This window comes from Amblyraja radiata, chromosome 2 (genome assembly GCF_010909765.2).
Source record: "Amblyraja radiata isolate CabotCenter1 chromosome 2, sAmbRad1.1.pri, whole genome shotgun sequence".
Lineage (NCBI taxonomy): Eukaryota > Metazoa > Chordata > Chondrichthyes > Rajiformes > Rajidae > Amblyraja > Amblyraja radiata.
This window is the reverse complement of record NC_045957.1, coordinates 84,094,511-84,121,866: the sequence shown is the minus strand read 5'-3', so window position 1 is coordinate 84,121,866 and position 27,356 is coordinate 84,094,511. Positions and strand designations below refer to the sequence as shown.

Here is a 27,356-nt window from a genome sequence, read left to right as displayed (position 1 = left end):
CACGTCAGCCCATTGCATTTCGCAGGAGTAGCCTATCTTGCTGATAAATAAGCTATAGGATCTTTGCTGATAAATAAGGTGGGATGGTGTTCAAAGTTCTTCAGCCCATTGTCCACTTCTATCGCACGTTGGTGATAACAAATTTGTAACTTTCATGCCTAGACTAATGGATTACACATTTTTAGCATGAGACAAGCTCCTCTCTTTACAATAGGCCCCTCATTGTACAAAATGACTATGTAATATAATTTACATTCCCTCACCAGTTAAGAGCTCAATGATAAAATTATAATAGTTGTTAATATGATAAAACTCAATACGTAAATGTGACTAAATTCTACCCCACCTCTCAACCACCATTTATGAACATTTTAATTTCCAAGTAAATTCCTTGGCAATGATTTAGATTAAACGTTTCCAATGACCATACTCTCAAACTTATAATTGTAGACATTGACAAAATTGCTATGAAAGTAATTAACTGACAAGGCATTGCATTTAAGGAGAGGTTAGCCTTCCATAAAATAAAATGCTCTGTGTCTTTGCATGGCGGATGAAAAACAGGAATGGATGATCAGCCTTAAATTCTTCAGGGGGAAACATTGTAGATGTCAGACACATGGTGACTGCTGTTGCAGCAGCTGCTTCAGTGCCTTCCTCATTAACTTCAACAAAGGACTGATGAATGACTTTTGACACTGACAGATCTTTTCCCTCACTCATTCCAGAGAAGTTGGCTTTCATACTATCAAAAGCATCCACCATCCCCAAGTTGGGGAGGATTGATGAAAGATCATATTTCTCTTCCAGCTTGAATTTGGGGAGAGTGACTCGAACAGATGTCCAGGACATGTTCTTTGGGTTGGTCCAATTTCTCAGACGATTAAGAGTGAAACTCCTCTGAAGCTAAACATAAGAAAAGGCAAAACATTAAATAATCTAGCCACCAACCTTTCTTCAGAAAATGTAAATCAAGGCAATATCAAATGATACAGAATCAGGATATTCTATGTGTCTGTTATCAATGGCCTGATACTTTAAGATATATTTAACTCAAAATACCACCACAAAGCAACAGAAAAAGCAAAAATATCTAAAAATGAACGGACATTAATAAACTGAATGCTGCAGTTTACGTCCAATTAGTTCCCTGACGTATATGGATAATTTGCTTGTCTATATATCAGCCAGGACAGAGGTACACATGATGACATTTGCATGACAGGTACTCAGAATGTCACCAGAACTTGCACCTAAGTTAGCAATGATATGGCAACCTGATTTAAGAAGGAAAATAGGTTGACCAAGACTCACATGGTGTTGGAGTTGTCACTGGCTGTGGGCCTGGAACCGCTGGTGTCGTCGGACGGGGCTGTCGGTTGGTCCGGCGGGAGAGGCAGAGGTGAGCAGGGGTTGGCGCTTCTACGCGCTGGCGGCGGGCCTGGGGGCTGGTGTCCCGTCAGACCGGACATCATCACCGCCCCCCCCCCCCCCCCCCCGGGCAGGGATGGGACACTAGAGTGGGGGTGGGAACTGGGGATGGGCCAGTGGCGGTTCGGCAACGCTTGTGGTGCCGGGAACACTGGTTCGATCCTGGCTGCGGATGAAGCGTGCAGCTGCCCCCGGTCTCCTCTACCCTCGGTCCCCCTTCGCCCCCCCCCCTCGGTCTCCCATTGAAAAAGACAACAACAAAAAAATCAGCCCAAGTTATACTCACTGAATCTGCATCACTTTGCTTGATCTTTATTTAGAGCATTCGACCTTTGACAAATCCCATGATTCCTTGCTTTTTTCAGAATACCAAACTTGCTTATTGGGTGAATTTATTTTTGGAAGAATGTAGAATTCATTTTTAAATTTTTAACAACTACCCTGAAACAATGGTTCACGTTATAACATCCGACTTACAATTTCAAGTCCATTGTTGTCATCTGGCAGTAAGATGATCATACTGAGTTCATCCTGAACATATGGGAGTTCAATGATCTTGAACGCAAATTCACGATTGTGAAAGTAAAGAAAACTTCCAGTTTGCTGCATCATTTCCAAATCTTTGGTTATACTCTACAAATAAAGTTACACACTATTAGGAAATTTGTGGAGCACCAGTAGCCAGGTAAACAAGTAATACAGAACGCATTCTCCCCACACACATATCAGGAACCCGTGGGCCTTCTGCATGTGTGCACATATGAACGGGTCCTCCTGACAGGAGATGCAGAATTGTTGATGATCTATGTTTCAAGAGTCAAGTCAAGAGTCAAGAGAGTTTATTGTCATGTGTCCCAGATAGGACAATGAAATTCTTGCTTGCTGCAGCACAAGATTATTGTAAGCAAAAATACAGAACAGTTCAGTATACACATAAATAAGCAGATAAAGTGCAATAGGCTGTGACAGTTCAGAGTCTGTTTGTTGGCGAGTTTAATAGCCTGATGGCTGTGGGGAAGCAGCTGTTCCTGAACCTGGATGTAACAGATTCCTTACAGAAAGAGGCCAGTCCATTGGCTATATTTAAGAGGGAGTTAGATGTGGCCCTTGTGGCTAAAGGGATCAGGGGGTATTGAGAGAAGGAAGTTACAGGATACTGAGTTGGATGATCAGCCATGATCATATTGAATGGCGGTGCAGACTCGAAGGGCCGAATGGTCTACTCCTGCACCTATTATCTATGTTTGACATGCCGACTCCATGTTAAATACAGTGAGAGCAGGAATCTGGGAAACCTGCCCAACAATCTTGGGCCAAGGTAAATTTAGTGTAACAATTCCTTTCACTTGAATTGAGAGAAAAGATCAGAGAGATCAAACGTTACGTAATTTACAGTTCTTAATTTGTCAAACTGTTTATTTTTATTTCAATGTAAAATATTGATATTCGGGGGTTTTTTTAAGATAAATTTTGAATGTTTCAGAATGTCAGGAATGTTTAGAAGCATTGTTTTACAGGCTTTAGCCAAATGTCAAAATTTTCAGCATTTGACAGGGGGGGGGGGGGGTGGGGGATGAGAGGGGGGGAGGGATGAGAGGAGGGGGGTGGGGGAGTGGAGGAGAGCTGGGCGGCAGAAGCCGTTATTGTCGCGAGGGGCACGCAATGAGAAGGTGGCCCTGGCGGCCATTACTCCTCTGGATCTTTGGTCTGCAGCACAGCGGGAGGCGAAAAAATGACTGAGTGGGGGGGGGGGGGGGGGGGGGGGGGGGGGGGGAAGGGTGTTGGAAAGTGCACCTGCGCGTTGAGAGCATCTGCTTTAATGGAGAGCAAGGGCATTGTGGCGTCCGCAGCTGCCGCAGCGGTTTCATTTTTTAAAAACTGTCCATTTTGTGAACAACTTTATTAAAAATCTGGGGAAATGATTGATCAAATTTAGAGTCGTCGATTTCAGAAATCATAAGTTAAATCGCTACCAAAATATGTAAAGATCTCAATGTATTTGCGTCTGGTTTTCGAGAAAATACGTTTCAAAGGCAAAATGACACACACCCACAGTTTTAAATGTGTACTAGACCAAGTGCAGACCCGTTGGGTCTGTTTCCCCAACGCACGTTTGCAGGGGGGGGGGGGGGGGGAAGGGGCTGCGACATCACACTCACACTAACCACCCCCCAAACACACAGGCGGGGGAGAGGGAGACGGGGTGGGGAGAGGGGAGGGCGAGAAGAGGGGAGGGAGGGGAGAGGGGGAGGAGGAGGAAAGTGGAGATTGGGGAAGGAGAGGAGAGCGGGGTAGGGGGAGAGAGAGGGGGATGGGGAGGGGGAAAAGAGTGGGAGGAGAGCAAGGAGGGCAGGAAGAGGGGGGAGAGGGTTGGGACAGAGGTGGAGAGAGGGGATGAGGGGAAGGAGAGAGAGGGGTAAGGGGAAGGGAGGGGGCAGAGAGAGAGGTGGGGAGGGGAGAGGGGAAAAGTGGGGAGGGGGAGAGGGGTAGCAGTGCAAGAGAGAGGGGAAGGGGTGGGGAGATGGGGTTGAAGAGGGGTGGAGGAGGGGGGAGAGAGGGGAGGAGGGAGAGGGGTGAGGAAAGAGGGAGATGGAGAGGGGGAGAAAGGGGAGGAGGAGAGGGGGATGGCATTTGACATCACACGATAGAACGTTCACCAACATTCTATGGGTGAGATCTGGTTTTTTTTTACATTTTGAAATTTTTGTGGGGGGGGGGGGGGCGAAAGAAGGATTTTATTAAAAATGTGTGCATAAACACGACGAAATTTAATGAGTGGATTTGAGAATATAAAAGTGAAAACTACCGAAATGGAAAACATCTCGGAGTTTCTGCGTGTGGTGTTCGCGTAGCAACGAATCAAAGGCTGGCACCCAAACACACAGCCAGAAACACACACACACACACACACAGTTTTTAATATATAACTAAACCAAGTGCAGACCCGTTGGGTCGGTTACCCCAACGCGCGTTTGCGGGGGGGGGGGGGGGGGGGGGGGCCTGCGGCAGGGTAGGCCATTTAGGACTGAGATGAGGAAAAACGTCTTCACCCAGAGAGTTGTGAATCTATGGAATTCTCTGCCACAGAAGGGAGTGGAGGCCAATCCACTGGATATTTTCAAGAGATTTACCTCTTCAGGCTAAAGGAATCAAGGGATATGAGGAACAAGCAGGAACGGGGTACTGATTTTCTATGATCAACCACGATCATATTGAATGGCGGTGCTGTCTGGAAGGGCCGAATGGCCTACTCCTGCACCAGTCCAAAAATCCTGTGCCAAGGTACATCTAGTGCAACAACCCCATTCACTTGAATTGAGAGCAAATATCAGAGAGATCAAATGTTTCATAATTTACTTCTTAACTTGTTGAACATTTGTACAAGTTGGTGAGGCCATATTTGGAGTATTGTGTTCAGTTTTGGTCACTCTATTACAAAAATGAGCAAGGTAAGACTTTATTCCTTTGAAGTGCAGAAGGATGAGGGGAAGAGATCGGATAAATGCACAATCTTTTTCCCCAGAGTAAGGGAATCAAGAACCAGAGGACATGGGTTTAAGATGAGAGAGGAAAGATTTAATAGGAACCTGAGGGGGAACATTTTTCCACACAGAGTAGGAATAATTCCAAAAGGCAGGAATTTAAACAATGTATTCGTCAGGAGAACGCCATTCTGTTGCACTTTCAAGTCTGTCTTGATGAAATAGTGAATCAAGCAATTTATATTGTTATTATTCATAATTTTTGATATTTTTAACGTCACATTCTTTACCTGGTTTAGCTTGAATTGTCCAGTGAACGAATCTTTTTTCTTAAATGTGTCTTTCCATTTCGCCTTAAAATAAATGGCATTCACAAGGACAAGCCTTGTGTCAGAGCCAACAGTACCTTTCTCCAATACATTTTGGATTTTTCCTGAAAACAAAGGCATGCTCACATAGACGATGGATTCAATAAAAAATGAAATAGCCAATGAATGGCAACAACCACAACAAAATCACGAGTCAGAGGTTTAACAGATACACAAGAAATCTTTATATTGTCAATACAATACTTGACACTAAACAAGACACATCAAACTGAGTGTAGAAGTTGTGAGGTCACAGCACAGTTGTGCAAGACATCAGTGAAGCCACGTTGAGAGTATTGCACTCAGTTCTGGGCATCATGTTATAGGAAAGATGTTGTCAAGATGGAAAGAGTGCAGAGAAGATTTACCGTTGCCAGGACTGGGCCTGAGCTGTCGGGAATGGTTGAGCAGGCTAGGACTTTATTTCTTGGAGCGCTTGCAGACTTAAATTATAGGGAAATGTTTGGATAGGCTCAGCATATAAAGAAGGCCGAGCAGTGACCTTTCGGTACCAGATAAAGCAAATACTCACAGTATTTTTCACCTGGGTAGAGGATTTAAAAACTAGAGAGCATAGGCTTAAGGTAGGAGAGATGCACGAGAGATCTCAGGGACATTGTTTTCACTCCGAGGATGGTCCATATCTGGAATGATTTGCCAAGGAATCTACAGAAATGAATACAATTACAACTTTTAAAAGACATCTGGTCAGTTACATGGGTTGGAAGGATTTAGGGGGCTATCGACCAAATGCGGGCAAATAGGACCAGCCCAGTATGCCAACGTAAACATCATGGTCACAGTGGCCTGAATAGTTTGTTTCTATGCTCTAGAGCTCTATGACTCTACAAGTCAAGGATACTTCAGAATGGACGAATGACTAATCAGTATCACACTTAATGCTCTGATTGGCGTCCCTATCACTTTTGGGAAATGTCCCTCATTCAGAAGGTTGAATACGTAGAGCTGAAAGTTTTCTGTGTAAACCCTGGAAAGAATTGTTCAGCACTACTCACCTGCAGTCTGTTCTTCAGTCCAACTGTTGATCTCTTGTCGAGCCGCCTCTGCTGCTTTAAGAAAGTCAACAGCTCCCAGCCCTGCTTGATAATGTTTCAGAGAAGCTGCAAGAAAATCCTGAAGGATTACAGAGAACAGATTTATTTTTAATCAGTGGGAAGAGATTAAAATAATCAGAGTGGTTTAAAATATAGCTACGTTATTCATGATGTTACTCCAAGACAAGACGATAATTTGATAACCACACTCATTTGACCTAATGTCCAGCAGTGAGAGGAGATGGATTTACTGCAAAATAATTGTGTTTAAATAACCTCCAGTTTAAGAATTAAACATTTTGGCTTAAATGTTTTGATTTCCTCACTATCCTTGATTCTTTAAATGTACTTAACAGTTGCATTGCATTCAGCTCATTTGCTGATAGAAAATCTATTAAAATGTTCTCTCTGTTAATTTCAAGATTTCTAAATTGGAATGTTACAAAAAAATATTCTGGGTGGGTCGTCTGGGGATAATTCTGAAATAAATAGACCTTATTTAGGTTTAGTATGATATTGCCAGGCACCATTAATGAATTCTAGTACCCATTCCTCCTTCTCACAGAAAATCAATTGCAAGCAAGTTAAAAATTGTCACTTGAATTGCAGTTTTATTGGATGTTCCCTTTGAAGATGATCTTTCCCCTCGGAGAAAAAACAATGATGGTCAGCATCACATCAAACTAATTTTCTCTAGAACACACAAGGAGTCCATCCCATTTAGCTGAGCAGATCCCATCTCAGGAAGACCACCAAATAACCTCGCCATCTTTGTTCCAAACTTTACTCTGCTTCCAACATGAAATCCGTGCTGAATTCTGAGACACTGGATCTATCTCCCTCTCCAGTAGGGATACACTATTAGTGTTAGAGGATTAGAATGTTTCCACAAAAATTCCAAGGTACGCAAAGGTGGTTATTGTATTTGATATCTATGGATATCAACAATGGCATTTAATAACTCATTCAGATGTTTTGGTAACTTCCTTCAAATTTCAATTTAAAACATTGTGGCTTATTTTCAAAATAGGTCCATTCATGATTTGTGGATCTATCCAAATATCAGTTAAATATGATCCAAGATCAAACCTTTACAAATCAGGCAGTCTTTGAACTTTTACTAAATTACTATTTACTAAAACACTATTACTAAAACTCTCATTTTGACCACTTCGGGCCTACGTTGTAAATAAATTTTCGCAAAAACGCTACCAGATATCGCTATGATTTTTCACCACCTTAAGGGCCTGTCCCACTGCGGCGACCTAATCCGCGAGTTCTGGCGAGTTTTCCCTCGACTCATACTCGCAGCATGGTCGACTTGAGGTCCAAGGAGGTCTTTGTAACTCTTCTTCATGCTCGAGAGAAGTCCCCACGTACTCGAGACCTCAGCTAGGTCGCTGGCCTTTTTAAAATTGCACGCGAGTAAAAAAAGGTCACATTGGAAAAAATTGATACTTTTTTTACTCGTAGGTTTAGTCGAAGTAGGTCATAGAAGGTCGGCATGTTATTCGTAGGTAATCGAGGGTAGTCGAAGGTAATCAAAAGTAGTCGTAGATAGTCTTCAACATAGTCGAAGGGAGGTTGTAAGAGATCGACTTCACTCTCCACTCTTCGGTGTCCAATTTTCCCGAAGCTAGTCAAAGCTAGTCGAAGCTGGTCTTCAACATAGTCGAAGGAGGTCATCTACATAGTCAAAGGAGGTCTTCAACATAACATTTTTTCCAAACTCTCCTAAACTCGCCAATTAGGTCACCGCAGTGGGTCAGCCCCTTTACTCACCATTCTCCTCTACTGCAAGTCAAATAAGTTTTGTTCCGATCGGTGAAATAGTACAAAAGTTATGAAGGTTTAAAAATCACCCCTGCCGTCACCCGCTGTCAATAATGCAGCGACGAGAATAAAAAGCTGAAAGGGTGTAGTGTGTTCAGCGGCTCGTGGGACAGTCAGCGGCTTGGGGGCTGGCAGCCGGAAGCTGGTGAGTTGAACCGGAAGCCACTGAGTGAAGCCGGAGTGGGATCGGGATCTGCTGCGTGGGGCCGAAAACTGAAGGTGCGGTGTGAGCAGAGTGCGAGCCCCCCCCCCCCAAACAACCCCGTTCGCCCTCCCTCCACTACGACCCACCCCCCCCCCCCCACTGCTAACTGCTCCTACCAGCTCCCCCCCACTCACCGACCTTCCTCTCCCCTCTTCCCCTCCACCCTCCCCCTCCCCCACCACACACCCCTTTCCCCTGCCACACAGTTGGTAGGTTATTTGGCTACTGTAAGTTATTCGTTGATGTAGTTGAGTGTAAAAAAGAATTGTGCAAAAAATTATCAAAAAATAATAAATTGCAGAAGTAATGGAAAATGAGAAGGAAATGGGATTGACAAGATCACTACGCTGGGCGCTGGGATGAATCTAATGGGCTGAATTACCTTCATTTATGTTGAAAATAAGGATAAAACTGATAAAATCTTATTACAAGGATGATATTCTTAGATGCAATGGGCTATTCAACAATTAGAGACTGTTTTGGGGTAGATATTCCAATTAGTATCAAACACCATTCTCAAGACACCTCGACATTGAACCAAGCAGGAACATTCCTTCCAAATCTCAAGAGGATCGAGCTTGTGTTAACACCATTGTTTTTGATCAGATTAACAAACACAGATTAAGCAGTTTAGCCTCCAAACCAAACCTAACTGGAAGGAACGTGTAGGTCTTCTCCCCGTAGAGGCGATTGGCTAACTTCAAGGAATACTTTGCATTCGGGTTGATTAATTCAGTTTGCAGTTTCTGAAATTCCGAGTGGACGTCTTTGACTTCATCAAAACCAAGCATCTAAGAGAAAAAGTTAACATTCATCAAAAGAAGTGAAGTGTATTTAGTATTCCAGTTCTATACTGTGCTTTTCAGAATTGAACATAGTCAATTTTATCGTTAAAAACTGCAAATGCTCTATCATTACTTTTTCATTAGTTTTATGAGCATATGGTCCACCAGACTTTAGAGCCATATAGTTATTCCACGTTAAACCAGGCCTGTGGCCCAACTCGTCCCTGCCAACCAAGGTGCCATATTTTGAGTTGCTAAGTTTTGAAAAAAGGCTGGCAGGACAGGATCAAGGCTTTGGTTTAGTCCAGGGGTTGGCAACCTTTTTTGCATAGGGGCACATGTTTTTCCAATTAGTGTTCTGTAGTTTCCAGGTCACCTGCGTGCCTCGAGACAGGCTACAGTTCCCAGATCCCTCCTGTCCATGGAACCAGCTGTAGTGCCCAGATAAGCAGACTATTATCTAAATGGCGTCATGGTACACCAGTCATTGAAAGTGGGCATGCAGGTGCAGCAGGCAGTGAAGAAAGCGAATGGTATGTTAGCTTTCATAGCAAAAGGATTTGAGTATAGGAGCAGGGAGGTTCTACTGAAGTTGTACAGGGTCTTGGTGAGACCACACCTGGAGTATTGCGTACAGTTTTGGTCTCCAAATCTGAGGAAGGACATTATTGCCATAGAGGGAGTGCAGAGAAGGTTCACCAGACTGATTCCTGGGATGTCAGGACTGTCTTATGAAGAAAGACTGGATAGACTTGGTTTATACTCTCTGGAATTTAGGAGATTGAGAGGGGATCTTATAGAAACTTACAAAATTCTTAAGGGGTTGGACAGGCTAGATGCAGGAAGATTGCTCCCGATGTTGGGGAAGTCCAGGACAAGGGGTCACAGCTTAAGGACAAGGGGGAAATCCTTTAAAACCGAGATGAGAAGAACTTTTTTCACACAGAGAGTGGTGAATCTCTGGAACTCTCTGCCACAGAGGGTAGTCGAGGCCAGTTCATTGGCTATATTTAAGAGGGAGTTAGATGTGGCCCTTGTGGCTAAGGGGATCAGAGGGTATGGAGAGAAGGCAGGTACGGGATACTGAGTTGGATGATCAGCCATGATCATATTGAATGGCGGTGCAGGCTCGAAGGGCCTACTCCTGCACCTAATTTCTATGTTTCTATGTTTCTATGTCGCCTGCGAGCCTTGGGACTAGCTGCAGTTCGCAGGTCGCCTGCCCCAGGACTGGCTGTAATGCCCAGGTCGGCTGCGAGCCCTGGGTCTAGCTGCAGTCTCCAGGTCACCTGCGCGCCCAGAGTCTATCTGCAGTTCCACTGTCCGGTCCTGACGGCCGCTCGCAGCCACCCGAGCTACTGAGTGCGTTGCTGGCATGATCCCGGCCTCCTTCCTGAATGTTCCTGCCCTTCCTGCAACTTTACCCCGGCAGCCTAACTGTGCTGATTCGGGCCAGACTCCCCACACGCTGTGGAAGGAACTCTCCCGCCCCGCAGTGATGTCCTTTTAAAGTCACTGTACTGAGGGACAGCCAAGTCTATCTTTCTTAGCTAACAATCTAACCTTCGGACTCCAAGACGCAGATACATTTTCGGGCCTTATTTTAGGGTTAAAAATAGCATCTTCATTGTCGAGAAATACGGAAACTAAAACTGAACTGTGGCTTCACCAATGTCATTTACAACTGTGGTGTAATTTGAGGGTTATTGGAACTGGCCAAAAGAGGAGTTTGGGGCAGTGTAGAATAGCCATAATTACATTGAATGGCGGGATAGGCCTGAAGGGCCTATTGGCCTCCTCCCGCTTCTATTTTCTCCATGCTTTTATCTGGTCTTGTGAATAATGAGGATAATAAGAATTGTGGATAATGTGTTTCTGATAAGCCACAATTGCCATGGGGATAAGCTGCAGATGAGGTCACCATCTACAGTTTATCCCATTGATAACTTTGGCCCATCCCTGTCAGAGAGAATTCCTTTGTGCTGACACATTCCTGCCAGAATCTCTGCTATTTCAAACCATTTCTCAATTTCCAAGTCTGAAAAAGGATCTTCAATCTGAAACATTTCCATAGATGCAGCCAGACATGCTGAATGTTTCCTGCGTTTTCTCTATTTTATTTCATTAAATCTGTATGCACTCAGTTCTACTTTAAAGCAATAGAGACATTCCTAAGAAACCTTGCCTTATAGAAAATATAACCCCATAAAGACAATACCACATCATAAAGACAACAGTGTCAATGGTGGAAATGGAGCTCGGGGCTACAGAGGTGCAGACTATAAAGACTGCATATTACATTGCTTACTAGGATATCATTGCAGTGTCAATAGAAGGCTTATTCATGTCAATAGCCACCTGTGGTTAAAGTAGCATGACTGATTATTGTGAGTAATGCAAACATGCAAATAACAAACTGTTCCAGCTCCAATCCACCAAACCAAACCCCGTCGATTTTCCCCACCCTAAAGCTTTATATGACCAAACATACTCCAGTTTGTTCTAAAACAGGACACGCCTTCTGAAGCTAACATAAGGCCACACCTACCTGAGCCATCTGAGTGGCTGTCTTCTCTTTCGCACCCAGATACACCAAGGCCAGTGCAACTGATATACTAAAGGGAGACACAAAGATGTTGCCAACTCTGTTCTGTTCATCCAAGTGCTTGAACAGATCAAGAGCAAACTGTATATTTCCAGTAACCAAAGGATCCAAACGGATTAGATCTAGAACAGAAGAGGAAAAATCTCATTATGCATGGAGTTTGCTCACCTGTTCAACCAAGACCCCTTCAGGAAAACACTTTTTGACGTTCCATACGTAGTTTATCAGAAACTGTGTTTGAATCTTTGACAGTGGCAAGCAGGTGGTAGTATCAATTCCTCTGCAATCAGGAACAATACTAAGATCCAATGCGTTCCTTACTAAGATCCAATACTGGCTCTGCACTGAATGACTGCAGGACAATGATTGTCTCTGACAGATATTTCCCTGAAGCACCAGTGTCAGAGGGCCTGGTCAACACTTCTCCCAGTGGCCTCCTGGACAAGTAGATATACACAGTGCCTCATGTTGAGCTCAAGCTCCCATTAATCTTTGTGCAACATCAAGCTTGATGACTCCACTGCACAGCTCACCCTTCCATGTGGTTTGTCCAGACAAAGCAGCTCTGAGGAAAAGTCACTGACCATCTTGACACTGGGTAACTGGGGAGCTCATGGTGGTGATGGTAATGGTGAAAGTAGGTGCGTTTGGGGAGCAGCTGTGGGCGGCAGAGGCAAGAATGTGAAACATTCTTCCAGCAAGGCTCATATCTACTGAGTAAGTGTCCTGCCTGCTTAACTTGTGTGTTACAGTGGCACAGTGTAATCAGTGGGGACAGAAGCTTTCTCCCAGTCCAGTCTACAAGGACCTGGTTCTCACTAGCAGCAAGTCCACTAATATGGTCCAATGAGTGTACCTACAACCAGTGTTCATAAAAAAATGTTTAAAAATAAATAAACGTTGGATAGGTATTACTTCCTGGCACTTACCGTCAGCCAATTGGTCCGTTACAGATTGTTGACACTGACCTATCTGCTTAGCTGCCATGATGGATGGTTGGTTGACCCTGGGAAAGAACAGCAAAATAGTATTGGAGAAGTAGAATCACAGTAGAATACAATTATACAGCATGGAAACAGGCCCTCGGGCCCGTCTTATCCCATTTCCTGCATTTGGCCCCAAAACTAGCAAACTCTTCCTACCAAATGTTTATATCTGTCTAAATGTCTTCTAAAAGTTGTAGTTATATTCATTTCCATCAGTTCACCTGGCAGCAGAGCTGCCAAGTTTTGTCAGAGCATTTCAGTATTCTAGTACCTGAAAATCAGTATTTTACTGAGGAATTCAGTATTTTTTTAGTGCCCTTTTGCTGAAAAAATTTTGGTTTTTATGTGTGGTCATACCCATGTAAGAGTACAAGAATGCATAATTTTGCTACCAATTGACATGTCTTCTACGCACCTTACTTGACAGTGCATTCATTGTCATCTCTTTGTATACTTCTGTTTGAACGGCTGCTTCCTGCTTTTAGCACCAGATGACGATGTAGAAGCCATTTTGGAAGCCTCCCTCTCCCTCCCTTTCCTTTCTTTTCCTCCCTTTCCCTTCCGTAGAAGATCCAGATGAGGGAGAGCTTCCAGCGCGGCCAGCGCTGAACAACATCGCGGAGTCCTGGGGTCCTATGCCGAGGGCCGCCAGCGTTGCATCTCCGCCCAGCGCGGCCTGCGGACTTTGGGAGCCGCAGACTCCGGTACGAGGTGCCCAACTCTGATGTCCAAGCCGCTGCAGAGGTCCTCCAGTCCCGGCGTCGGACTTCCATCACCCCGGCGAGCGGGCTTGTACATCGGGCCGCCCGGAGCGGCGACAGCGGAGGGCTCGCGGACGCCCTGACCACGGGTGAACATCAGGAACATTAGAGGAAGATGACCGACTTTGGTGCCTTCCCTCACAGTGGGAAACTTTAGATTCTGCTGTGTGGGGATGTTTTATGTTGAACTCCATCGTGTGTTGTGTTCTTTATTTTATTGTATGGCTGTATGTTGATCACATTTCATCGTGCCAAATGGCACATGTGACACATAAATGTATCTTGTAAGCCAATTTGGAAGCCTCCCTCTCCCTCTAACACCCTCTCGTTCCCTTCCCCTCAACCTTTCCCTCCCTCTCTTCCATTTCTTTCTCCCTTCCTCTCTTATTACCTCCCTGCCTCTCACTCCCTCTCTCCTTCTCCCTCCCCAAACAGTCTGTGATCCACAGCGCTATGTGTAAAGCCCATAGCGCTATGTGTAAAGCCCATAGCGCTATGTGTAAAGGCAATAGCGCTCCAGCTGGTAGTGCTATTTTAAGAACCCACAGCGCTGCTCCTTTAAATTCCCACGTGTTAAACTGCCAGCGCTTTAAACCTGTAGCGGAACAGGCAGATCAAAGCAGACAAAAATAATCATCCAGATCTTGAAATTTAAAATACTAATAGATTTAATCTGCTATAATTTTTAGTTACTGTATAATTTTTTATATCCTTGCATTTTTTAAGCAGCAAGATGAAACAGGAAGTCGGGCCGATTTAAAAAAAATCCGTATTTTACAAAGCAAATCCGAAAAATACGGGCCCAGATCTTCAGCAGCGGGCGCAGTGTGGACTTTTCCATCGCAGAGCGGAGTGAACCCTTGTCGGGGATCACCAGAAAGGAGTGCACCGATCGCTGGCCTGATGACTTTGGCATCATGGGAACGTGGTCTGCGGAGCTTCTAGCCACGGGCATTGCGTGGACTTATCAACCGGAGTCCAGGATCCCTTACCGGGGATCGCCGGAGAAGAGCTCCGACCGATGGCCTGCGGCCTATAACATCCTGAAGCCGCCGTCTCCAGTAGGAAAGTGGCCGATTCGGGCGCTCCAAGCCGCAGAGTGTGTTTGACTCTCCCGACGTCGGAGTTTTGATCATCTCGACGAGAGGGCCTGTACATCCGGTCAACCATAGTGGTGACTACGGAGGGCTTATGGCCCCGACCATGGATGAACAGGGGAGGAGGACTGGCTGTAACTTTATTGCCTTCCACCTCAGTGAGGAACGGTGCAGTGAATGTTTGTGTTGAACTCTATTGTGTATCGTGTGTTCTTTAGTTAAGTGTATCGCTGCATGGCAAATTCATTTCACTGTGCCTTCGTTGGTGCATGTGACAAATAAATTTGACTTTGACTCCACAGCCATCAGGCTATTAAACCCGACTCGGACAAAACTCTGATTATTAATAACCCACTATCTGTTATTTGCACCATCAGTTTATTTATTCATGTGTGGATATATTTATATTATGGTATATGGACACACTGATCTGTTTTGTAGTAAATGCCTACTATGTTCTGTGTGCTGAAGCAAAGCAAGAATTTCATTGTCCTATCAGGGGCACATGACAATAAACTCACTTGAACTTGTCGAACAATACAGATTAACTACCATGCAAGACTTTGTGGAAATCTTTGCTAAAATCTATACAGACAATGTCCACTGCTCTGCCCTCATCACTTCATGGCCTCCGCTGAAACTACGCTGGTACCGCAACGATACAGAGCATGCCAGATAAGAGATGTCCAAGTGAGACAGTATAAGAGTTTGAGAGAAGCAGTGGTTTATATTCAGGCCTTATACCGCGGGATCAAAGCCAGAGTATTGGTAGAGAAAACCAAGGCAGCACGCTGTATTACGTCATTCATAAGAATGTGCATTACAAGAAAGCATTTCTTGATGAAAAAGGCGGCTGTAGTCACTCTGCAAGCTGCATACCGTGGTTACCGATTAAGGGTTTGGTACAGAGCTACTGTAAAAGTGCAGTCAGTACTCCGTATGAGTTGGTATAGGAAAGACCCAAGGAGACAAATAGATGCACAACAGAAAAGGCTGAAAGATACAAAAGGCTTAAACGACTTCCTCAAACCGATTTATACAGCAGTTGTAGTGCAGTATCACTACCGTGCTTATGTAGTAAGAGAAATATACTGAGCGCAAATCAAAGCCACTGCTGTATTGCAAGGACAATATAGATCCTTCTTCTTGATGAATAACCAGAAATGTGATTTAAGACGACAAATAGATGAACAACAGAAAATGCTTAAACGTTGCAAAGAATGGTTAAATAAATGTGTGACGATGAGCAAAACGCTGTTAACAGAAAAGTCTAAAGAAGTGAGGCTTGTCGGTCGAGACAAAAGTATGCAGGACCGATTGCGATTAGGACACTTCAGTATAGTCCAGCATGGAGCTTCCTTCACTGAGCAATGGACAAATGTTTATGCATTGCAGAATGTCATTATACAACAAGAGTAGATAAATACGCAGCACCAGAAAATTGAGCAACAGAGAGCGACTGAAAAAAGAAAACATGCAGTCATGTGTCAGATCTTTAACAGAATTTCAAGAACAGGAAGAAATCTGCAAATTAGATTAGGATATTTAAAAATGGAAGAGGCAGAGATACAGGTAGAGCTAGAGTGATTAGAAAGAGTGTGCAATTTACACAGAAGGATAACACATAAACCAAGGGACAATGTATTTGGTTTAAGGAAGACGAGTGGAATGAACCATTATAAGTGCTAAGTTTAGATACAGTTTACAATTATATTTAATGTAATAGAAATTGTGTTATTCGCCTCCAAGCTAAAGGGGGAGCAGTGTAATGTATAATGTAAATGGTGTTACCTGCCACCAAGTTAAAGAGGGAGCAGTGTGATGTATGTAATATAATTAGCACATGTTATGTCTTATGCGAGGGGACGCATGCGCTAGGGGAGACTCAAGGTGGCGTCCTGCAATAAAGAAGCTTGTTAGTTTACTCCTGTATCTGAGAGTTCTTTTGAGTCAGTTCCAAGCATCCAAAATACACTACACTGACCAAGGCCCTTCTCCCCCGATTGCTCAGTTGGGCCAGATGGTCAGCTCTATAAAGAGTCCTGGTGGTTCCAAAGTGCTTCCATTTAAGAATGACGGAGGCCACTGTGCCCTTCAGGACCTGCAATGCTGCAGAAATTGTTTTATATCCTTCCCCAGATCTGTGTCGAGACGCAATTCTGTCTCGGAGGCCGACGGACAATTCCTTCATCTTCATGGGCACACATGAGCTATGGGCACACGCATGGGCCCCAGCTACGCCTGCCTCTTTGTTGGGTACGTTGAACAATCCTTGTTCAATACGTACCAGGGCCCCATCCCCGACCTCTACCTCCGTTACATTGACGACTGCTTTGGGGCCACCTCCTGCACCCACACACAACTGACTGACTTCATCCACTTCACCACCAACTTCCATCCGGCACTCCAAAACACCTGGACCATTTCCGACACTTCCCTACCATTCCTTGACCTCACCATCTCCATCGCAGGGGACAGACTTCTGACCGACATACACTACAAACCAACTGACTCACATGGCTATCTGGACTACACGTCTTCCCACCCTGCCCCCTGTAAAGACTCCATCCCCTACTCCCAATTCCTCCGCCTACGCCGTATCTGCTCCCAGGATGAGACGTTCCACACCAGGGCATCGTTCTTCAGGGAACGGGGATTCCCCTCCGCCACCATAGATGAGGCTCGCACCAGGGTCTCATCCATACCCCGCAACACTGCTCTCTCTCCCCATCCCCGCACTCGCAACAAGGGCAGTGGCCCCCTAGTCCTCACCTTTCACCCCACCAGCCGGCAAATACAACACATAATCCTCCGCCATTTCCGCCACCTCCAACGTGACCCCACCACTTGCCACATCTTCCCATCTCCCCCTATGTCTGCCTTCCGCAAAGACCGCTCCCTCCGTAACTCCCTTATCAATTCTTCCCTTCCCTCCCGTACCACCCCCTCCCCGGGCACTTTCCGTTGCAACCGCAAGAAATGCACCACCTGTCCCTTCACCTCCCCCCTCGACTCCATTCAAGGACCCAAGCAGTCGTTCTAGGTGCAACAAAGGTTCACCTGTATCTCCTCCAACCTCATCAACTGCACCCGCTGCTTTAGATGTCAGCTGATTTATATCGGGGAGACTAAGCGGAGGTTGGGCGATCATTTCGCCGAACACCTCCGCTCAGTCCGCAATAACCTACCTGAACTCCCGGTGGCTCAGCACTTCGACTCCCCCTCCCATTCCCAATCCGACCTCTCTGTCCTGGGTCTCCTCCATTGCCAGAGTGAACAACACCGGAAATTGGAGGAACAGTACCTCATAATCCGCCTGGGTTGCTTGCGACCGGATGGCATGAACGTTGAATTCTCCCAATTTTGCTAGCCCTTGCTGTCTCCTCCCCTTCCTTAACCCTCGAGCTGTCTCCTCCCATCCCCCCGCCCTCGGGCTCCTCCTCCTCCCTTTTTCCTTCCTTCTCCCCCCCCACCCCCCATCAGTCTGAAGAAGGGTTTCGGCCCGAAACGTCGCCTATTTCCTTCGCTCCATAGATGCTACTGCACCCGCTGAGTTTCTCCAGCATTTTTGTGTACCTTCATCTTCATAGCTTGGTTTATGCTCTGACATACACTCAACTGTGGGACCTTATATAGACAGGTGTGTGCCTTTCCAAATTCATGTCCAATCAATTTAATTTACCACTGGTGGACTGCAATCAAGTTGTAGAAACATCTCAAGGATAATCAATGGAAACAGGATTAACCTATGTTCAATTTTGAGTGTCACAGCAAAGGGTCTGAATACTTATGTAAATGTGATATTTCAGTTATTTATTTTTAATTACTTTGCACCTGTTTTCACTTCTTCGTTCTGGGGTATTGTGTGTAGAATAATGATTTAAAAAAAAGTGAATTTAATCAATTTCAAAATAAGGTTGTAACATAACAAAATGTGGAAAAAGTGAAGGGATCTGAATACTTTCTGAATGCACTGTATCCCACTATATTTACTGACAGCCTACCTCACGGTCTGCAACTCCTCTAATTTTGGTGTCATCAGCAAACTTGCTCACCAAAACCCATTTACATTTATGACCAAGTCATTTATATACATCACAAACAGCAGAGGTCCCAGCACAAATCCTGCAAAACTTCACTGGTCACAGACCTCCAGCCAGAATATCTTCCTTCCACCACAACCACTCCCATAAATAAATTCATACAAGCAAGTCACTGTGAATCCTGTGCATCTTAATCAGCCTACCACGAGGGACTTTATCAAAAGACTTTTAAAATCCATGCATACAACATCCACTGTCCTCCCCAATTAAAAAGGCAATTCCCCACTCCCTGCTCTCTTATCTGCTTGTTTTTTTTCCTGCGTATCTGTTAGTCCTGTCAGTTAATCTTGAACTCTGAAGTCATTCAGGATTTGATGTCAACCTCTCAGGGTCATACTGTATGGGAACAGGGTATTTGGCCCAACTTGCCCATGCCAACCAAGATGCCCCATCTACACTAGTCTTACCTGCCCAGGCTTGACCCATATCCCTCTAAACCTTTCCTGTCCATGTACCTGGCAGCTAGCTCCAATGTAGGAAGGAACTGCAGATGCTGGTTTACACCAAAGATGCCACAAAAAGTTGGAGTAACTCAGTGGGTCAGGGAGCATCTCTGGAGAAAAGGAATGGGTGACATTTGGGTCAAGACCCTTCAGATCCTTCTGCAGTTTGAATAAGAATCTCGACCGAAAACATCACCTATTCCTTTTCTCCAGAGATGCTGTCTGAACCCCTGAGTTCGTCCAGCTTTTGGTGTCCATCTTCAACTAGTTCCACGGATTCCTTTTGTAAAGATAGACACAAAAAGTTGGTGTAACTCTGCAGGACAGACAGAATCTCTGGAGAGAAGGAATGGGTGACGTTTCAGGTCGAGACCCTTCTTCAGACTGGTGGACATAAATAATCTCACTGCTGGCCAATTTTTCTACATCTATATAATTAAAAGTCACATCATGACCACTTTCTGTTTGCGTTGTTGTTTAATTTTAGAAAAAAATGGCACCACGTTCGGCTGTGATTTTTGGCCATCTTCCTCAGAGTCCTCCTCTGCTGCAAAATCACGAGGGAGAGGCCACGACTCTCATTCTGCTGTGGATAAACTCAACTCAACTGTGAGTGTGCAATGTACTTGAATAAATGATTTGTTAGCCTTGGGTGAAAATGAAACGTTGTTTGGCCTGGTGCCCTGCCTGTATTTGAAACTGCAATGTATTATTTATTAAATTCGAGTGTGGTTAGTTTAAAAGTTCTGCTCATTTCGTGACTGTGAGAGAGCGAGAGCGCGAGTGAGAGCAAGTGCGCCTGCGTGCGAGTCTCTGTGTGTGATGGCATTTGAGTCTCTGTGTGGAAGGTGCGTGTGTCTGTGTCTCTGTGAGGTGGAGGGTGTATGTGAGTGTGCGCGCGCGAGGCGGAGGCTGTGCGCGCGCGAGGCGGAGGCTGTGCGCGCGCGAGGCGGAGGCTGTGCGCGCGAGGCGGAGGCTGTGCGCGCGAGGCGGAGGCTGTGCGCGCGAGGCGGAGGCTGTGCGCGCGAGGCGGAGGCTGTGCGCGCGAGTTGGAGGCTGTGCGCGCGAGGTGGAGGCTGTGCGCGCGAGGTGGAGGCTGTGCGCGCGAGGTGGAGGCTGTGCGCGCGAGGTGGAGGCTGTGCGCGCGAGGTGGAGGTTGTGCGCGCGAGGTGGAGGTTGTGTGTGTGAGTGTGAGTGTTCAATAAATAACAAATAGTACAAGTCTTTTGTAGTTCAGAGCTTATTTGCTATGTTTAATAGCTGATGGCTGTCAGGAAAAAGCTGTTCCTGAATGAGCGTGTGTGATTGTGTGTGTGTGTGTGCGCATGAGTGCGAGTGTGCGTGTGCGTACAGAAATTGGCGGAGAGGTGGAATATTACGTTGGGGATCAACCCTCCAGTGTGAAGCTGGGGCCCAATGGGTCCAACTTAGTCTAGTATAAACTAGAATTTAAAATTCTACTTGGCACGTTTACTCTAACACATAAAGTCAAGAATTTCATAAAATCATTTATAAGAAGCTTACATTTATAATATTTTACAGAATATATCAGAGTGGTTTAAAGAAAACACAATCCTTTTTAAGTGTAGCCACTGCTACACTTGGTATGAATGTGAAATATTCCCTGGTGTGTGTATGTGCGGGGATCGCTGATCGGCGCGGACTCAGTGGCCCCAAGCAGGGCTGGCCTTAAGCCGATTGGACCGATTGCTCTCAATTGGGCCCTGCGCCCAAGGGGGGCCCCGCACTAATGTTCCGTATTTCGTACAGAAATCCGAATCGTCTTTGTTAAATAAAGATTTTTTTCTAATTCGCCATCCGGATTTTTAAATTTTTTTTTTAAATGAACATGGATAACAACCACTGCGATCAGGCACAAACAATTTGTTAACTAGTACTGTTAGCATTTCTTAACAGCAAGTAGTTAACAAGTAGTTATACAACGTCACCAATGCATCGATCCACATTCCTTAGTAAATGTAATTGTGTTTTGAACAAGTATTCACGCGGCGTCATTAATACGTGTTCAAAACACAGTTACATTTACTGAGGAATGTAGATCGATGCATTGATGACACATTGAGAATTTCTTTAAACTCACCATCATGAGTGAGGGGCTTCTTCTTGGTGTGCAGGTTAGTCATTCACCTACCGACCCACGATGTGTCTGTGTGTTTCGCTCTTTCCCTCCCCCTCTCTCTCTCCCTCGCTCCCCATCTCGTCTCTCTCTAGCTCTCCCACTCCCTCTCTCACCCTGTCGCCTCGGCATTCCCGGAATCATTGACGTTTTGCGGTAGACAAAAATGCTGGAGAAACCCAGTGGGTGAGGCAGCCACCTTGCCCGCTGATTTCCTCCAGCACTCTGTGTTTTTTGTTTGGCTCTGAATTTGAAGGTGGCTCAGCGGGACGGGCATGGGCTCTGGGGAGAGGGTTGCGTTTCTGGTCGAGACCCTTCTTCAGATAATCACAAGTACTCTCACCGACGAGAGTTCAGTTCAGTCTGAAGAAGGGTCTTCTCTCCAGAGTCGCTGCGCTGCCTGGCCTGCTGAGTTACTCCAGCTTTATATCTATCTTCAATTTCAGAGAAATACAATTTCTCACGGGGGGCTTATAACGTCTACCCCCCCCCCCCCCCCCAACCTCACGGGCCTTAGCGTACCCCTAGTTCCTAAAACCCATTTCCACAATTGTTCTTTTTGTTTCACCCCCTGTCCATCCACATTCATTTCCCTCTCCCCCACCTTCCTCCCACGGTGCCTGCTTCTTTAGTGGCAGGTGCACCATCACGTTTACATTGCCAGTTAACCACAGATTTATTTTCAAGTAGTCAGTGCAAAGTCTGCCTTCTTTAAAAACTGGTATCATTGCCAAAAGTGACTTGCTTCATGAAAAGGGGCATTTGTAAAATTAAACCCCAGTGTCCTCTGAGCTACGTGTTACTGTATTGTTCAATATTCTTGCTAATTGTCGTATTAGCATTTCAATGCTGCGTGTGCTTCAGCATGGGCCATCCATTAGTTAGATCGCAGCGGAACATAGTATTAAATCGCAAGCGATTGCAGATGCTGCAGATCTTTAACAACAACAAAAAAACTGCTGGAGGAATATTGAGTCACACCATTTAGTGAAGCCACCTAACAAAGGGTTGCTCTTTGAAGGCGAATAGTCACTTCCTGACTAACTGTGGACTATTTTTAACTTGGTGCAGAGTGCAATGGTTACCCATTTTCTATTGCACAAATGAATGAGTGAAGAGTCGAGTCAAGAATGTATAATTGTCATGTGTACCCACAACAGAACAATTAAATTCTTATTTGCAGCAGCATAAAGGCGTGTAAACACAATACTCATAGATTGTATGAGAAACAGAAAATAGGTGCAGGAGTAGGCCATTCAGCCCTTCGAGTCTGCACCGCCATTCAATATGATCATGGCTGATCATCCAACTCAGTATCCCGTACCTGCCTTCTCTCCATACCCCCTGATCCCCTTAGCCACGAGACCTACACCAAACCCAAACCAATTAGGAGCAGACGAGGGCATTCGATCCAATTTGTGATCCCACCTACAATGACAGATGTGTACAGCAATTCGGTCTTCCCCCGCACAATTAAAGCATGGAATAATCTCCACCCTACTATAGTTACCCAACCAGATGCAACTAAATTTAAAGTAGCTCTTTCTTCCCAATAACCCTTTCTGGCTTAAGCCCTCCCTTCACCACCTCCAGTTTAAATTCCATTTGGAATATTTTGGAGGACCAAGAAACCAAGAAAAAGAACCAAGCCACAAAGGCCACAAACTTGCGATTTAAGAACAAATGAGAAACGACTAAATTCAATAACTTAACCCAATAACTAGTGCAAAAAAGCTCAGGGTGCCCCATCAAAGCTTATCAATTGCTTGCTAATCGCATGACTGCGTCCAACTGCTGTCTGGTTCGTTGATCGTATAGGGTGATTTCACGAAAGGTCACTGGAGCGTAAATCCCCACTCACGTGACCGAAAATTTTAACTGGGGGACAAGCGTCACTTCCGGTACATGTTAGTGGATGGGAAAACACGCACTTTCACACCCGTTAAAAACATCGAAAACGGCCAGGTTTTGAGCTGCAATTTACGGAGCCAGTCGGGGTGACCGTGAGGAACAGCTACCTAAATTTACAGTCCAAAAAAAAGATAGAAACTAAGGTAAATACAAGAGCGAGCTGAAGGTGTAAACAAGGCGGAAGTGCTAGCGGACTTTTTTCTTGGAGATTTAAAGATCCAAAATATCGGGAATTATCACGTTTGCTCGCTGCATTTCATCAAAAGTGGCATTATTGACTTTTTTATCTTTATTCATTTGTTATATGAAAAGTATTAAAAGTTAGAAACCCGTCAGTAAAATTGCAAAATCGCCCATGGTTCTCAGGTGGGTTTTAACATGCAAAATGAAAACGCTTCTGAAGCTCCATTTACCATTTAAATAATCGTAAACTTGCATTTCAGTAAAATTTATTTCCAAACGCATTGAGAGTTTACGATTATTTAAATGGTAAATGGAGCTTCAGAAGCGTTTTCATTTTGCATTTTCGATGTTTTTAACGGGTGTGAAAGTGCGTGTTTTCCCATCCACTAACATGTACCGGAAGTGACGCTTGTCCCCCAGTTAAAATTTTCGGTCACGTGAGTGGGGATTTACGCTCCAGTGACCTTTCGTGAAATCACCCTATTCCTAGATATGAACTGTTTTGGGAGAGAAAATGCTCACGTCAACAGAAATTGGTCAGATATTGAGCTTTGCACAGTGAGAAATCATGTGAAATAATCACTGGATATTATTTTAAATGAATGTACTTGCATATACTGTTTAGTTTGGAGATACAACCAGACAGTCCACTCAGTCCGCACCGACCAGCGATTTTTGTTTTCCTATTTGACAATTTATTTGGTGGCCAATCAATCGCTGTCTCTAAGGGGGTTGTGTCCAATCACCAACCAGCTTGCCTTAAAATTCCCGTCCAATCAACAAATAGGTCTCCTCCCGTCCAATCAGCAGCTGTCTCCAAATGCATTGTGTCCAATCACATAATGCAGTTTAATGGTAATTAGCAGCTACGGTAAAGGTTGGAAGTCAGTGAAGCTACTGACAGGCAAACGGGAGGGAGCAGGAGAGATTCACACAGTGTAGAATCCATAGCACCTAGTGTAAAATGTCATAATATATACTAAATAACTGGGCTGACACACCTTGGCTGGGAATCTGGGGTTCACCAAAATTGTTCCCAATGGGCCCCGCACCCCCTAAGGCCGGCCCTGGCCTCAAGGGCCTGTTTCTGCGCTGTATCTCTTAAAGTAAAACTATGACTAAAATAATCTGATCACATGATAAAGATTTGCCCGGAATCTGGGAATAATTTTGCAGCTTTTATATTTTGAAGCACAACTGTGGGATTTCTTTCATCCAGACTGAAGACAGGGACTCAACGCTTCATCCAAATAAAATCTCCTCCCGAGTCCACTGATGTGAGCCATTAAGTTGTGCAGTTGAATCCCAGTCTATATTTCGCTGCTCTAATCTCCAGAAAGTGTCCCTGAACCTGCCGAACAAGAACTGTCAGTGACCCATAATGAACCACGCCCAGCAGGGACCTGTATACTGGGGATAGACACAAACTCTCCGAGTAACTCTGTGGGTCAGGCAGCAACTCTGGAGAAAAGGGGATAAGTGATGATTCGGCAATACGTGTCTAACTTTGGATTATTAGTATCTGTAGTTCTTTGTTTCTCCCTGTGCACTGGTGTCGGCATTGAATTCTTGGAGGAGATTTTGCTGTGGGCGGACGAAATGTGTAAGAAATTACCCAGGCAGATCACAACATACATGATTGCATCAGGTAGAGCAAAATAGAAAATAATCAAAGAGCAGATTATTTTACAGCTCCAGAGAAAGTGCAGATAAAACAAGAGCAACAAGAAAAACGAAGATCAGGAATTATTTGCTCGCAGAGAGAAAGAGAAGTCAGTCCAAGTGTCTGAGCTCTGTGGACTGCTGCCAATAAACTCGTGCTCATTTGCTTTGGGCTGTGAATACATTTCTCAAATGTTCGAAATGCACAGACATATATTAATAGTTTCCATCAGGCCGTCCGGTTACGTGTCGAGAATATTAGATAAAACATTAAAGAAACTTGATTCAGATGGTCTGGAGATTGAACGGACCAACATGATGCTAAAACCTCTGGAACAAACAGCTCGTATCTCAACAGTCATCGACCCCTCTGTAAAAGTACGGAATATTCCTACTAAAGTGTCGAAACCACGTCCCGGGACTCCTCGCTCAGCAGACGCTGCTGCAGTTGCAATGGGCACAGCGGTGAAGAAACAACGGCGGAGCTTCAAGCGAAACAAGGATACTCACCCTCAAGCGGCAGAAAGCATCAGATGCAGCCTGCAACTGTCCACTCCCCTTTATAGGAAAAAGTCACCTGACCACTGTTGTACCACATGATAACATGGGGGAATGCTGAACGAAACACAGTATTACTGACGACATGTATCGTGGAAAAAAAAAGTGAAATTCAGCACTTGTTTGTTCAAACCAGACTGTGGGCGAGCACGGACATACACAGCGCGGAAATAGACCATTCAGCCCACCTTGTCCATACAGATCAAGTTGGCATACTGGGCTAGACCCATTTGCCTACGTTTGGCACATAGCCTTTTAAACGCAAATATCCAAATATCCTTTAAAGACACAATAGTAATCTGCTTCTATAGCATTTTCTGGGAGCTCATTCCAGATATGGACTACCCTCTGTGTGGAAAACTTGCCCTTAGGATCCTTCTGTTCTCATCTTAAGCCAATGCCCTCTAGTTTTAGAATCCACTGCCCTGGGGAAAAGACTGAGCATGCATGTTATCTAGGCCTCTCATGCCTTGACTATGTTTGGTCTCGCCAATGTAAAGGTGGTGCACCAGGAGCACAGCGTGCAGGAGACGAGGTTTGAAAAGGTGCCTTTCCAGATCTCTTGGAAGGCCTGGTGGGTTCCCTGGATGGAAGTGGGTGAAAAGCCACGGGGGTGGGTGGGTGGGTGCAGGTTACATGTGGCCACACTCTGGCAACAAAGAAGGCCTATGACAGAAAGGTCAATATGGGAATGGGAAGAGTGTTAATCTGTGTAGCAACTGGGAGATACAGCAGGATTTGGCAGACCCTCCCTGTCCCTCAGTCCTCCCCTCTCCCATCCACTTACATATTTGCCTTCTTCTGATAATTCACACCGCTTGTAACCTTTTCACAGACCTTTTATATTTTCATCTCTGGCCTTTCATCTGAACATCAAAACCCACCATCACCCACATCCACCTATCACTCAAGATAGACATTCTGATATATGAATAGGAGATAAGTTAGAGGGATAAGGGCCAAACACGGCAAATGAGACTAGTTTTAGACAGGGCATCTTGGTTGACATAATCAAGTTTGGCCAAAGGGCCAGTTTCCATTCAGATTCAATCTGACTACATAAATGAGGCCAGATTGGACACGTTCCTGTTGATGCATCCAAGCTAACAAAAATGTCAATGTTAGTAGTCCATATTAGTGACATTGAACTGAATTAAATTGAATTGAATAAATGTTATTAGCCAAGTATGTATACATACAAGGAATTTGCCTTGGTGCTCGTTACAAGGCTAATTCCAGGGATGGCAGGACTGTCATACGCTGAGAGAATGGAGTAGCTGGGCTTGTATACTCTGGAGTTTAGAAGGATGAGAGGGCATCTTATTGAACCACATAAGATTATTAAGGGTTTGGACACACTAGGGGAGGAAACATGTTCCCGATGTTGCGGGAGTCCAGAACCAGTGGCCACAGTTTAAGAATAAGGGGTAAGCCAATTAGAACGGAGACGAGGAAACACTTTTTCTCACCGAGAGTTGTGAATCTGTGGAATTCTCTGCCTCAGAGGGGGGTGGAGGCCGGCTCTCTGGATACTTTCAAGAGAGAGCTAGATAAGGCTCTTAAAGATAACGGGGTCAGGGGATATGGGGAAAAGGCAGGAACGGGGTACTGATTGGGGATGATCAGCCATGATCACATTGAATGGCGGTGCTGGCTCGAAGGGCCGAATGGCCTACTCCTGTACAAGACGATATACAATAGACAATTAAAAATAAAACATTATAACTTAAACATGTGAAGAATAAAATAAA

At 44.9% G+C, this 27,356-nt stretch overlaps 2 protein-coding genes across 3 annotated transcripts in view; one reads left to right on the top strand and one right to left on the bottom strand.

Moving 5' to 3' along the window:
• Positions 1–27,356, top strand: part of LOC116991102 (leukocyte elastase inhibitor-like) — a 196,616-nt gene that overhangs the window by 49,030 nt on the left and 120,230 nt on the right. The gene's annotated exons all lie outside the window — the stretch shown is intronic.
• LOC116991137 (leukocyte elastase inhibitor-like) lies at positions 122–25,624 on the bottom strand. 2 transcript variants are annotated; one of them, XM_033049505.1, is made up of 8 exons: positions 25,558–25,624; positions 12,694–12,770; positions 11,708–11,886; positions 9,028–9,165; positions 6,298–6,415; positions 5,195–5,346; positions 1,909–2,064; positions 122–906 (listed from the first exon to the last, which is right to left on the bottom strand). In XM_033049505.1, exons 2-8 carry the CDS (start codon positions 12,749–12,751, stop codon positions 499–501), a joined length of 1,209 nt encoding a protein of 402 aa, XP_032905396.1. In that variant the 5' UTR covers positions 12,752–12,770; positions 25,558–25,624; the 3' UTR covers positions 122–498. The 2 variants fall into 2 exon arrangements, with proteins under 2 accessions (XP_032905396.1, XP_032905403.1); XM_033049512.1 differs by having other exon boundaries at positions 5,204–5,346; positions 25,558–25,622.

Bases quoted from the DNA above. Each gene is read 5' to 3' on its own strand.
- LOC116991137 (XM_033049505.1), bottom strand. From the start codon at position 12,751: ATGGCAGCTAAGCAGATAGGTCAGTGTCAACAATCTGTAACGGACCAA. The intron at 6,416-9,027 runs GTTAGGTTTGGT...GTAATCCTTCAG, and splicing joins AGACCTACACGTTCCTTCCA to GATTTTCTTGCAGCTTCTCT. The intron at 5,347-6,297 runs GTGAGTAGTGCT...CTTTGTTTTCAG, and splicing joins GACTGAAGAACAGACTGCAG to GAAAAATCCAAAATGTATTG.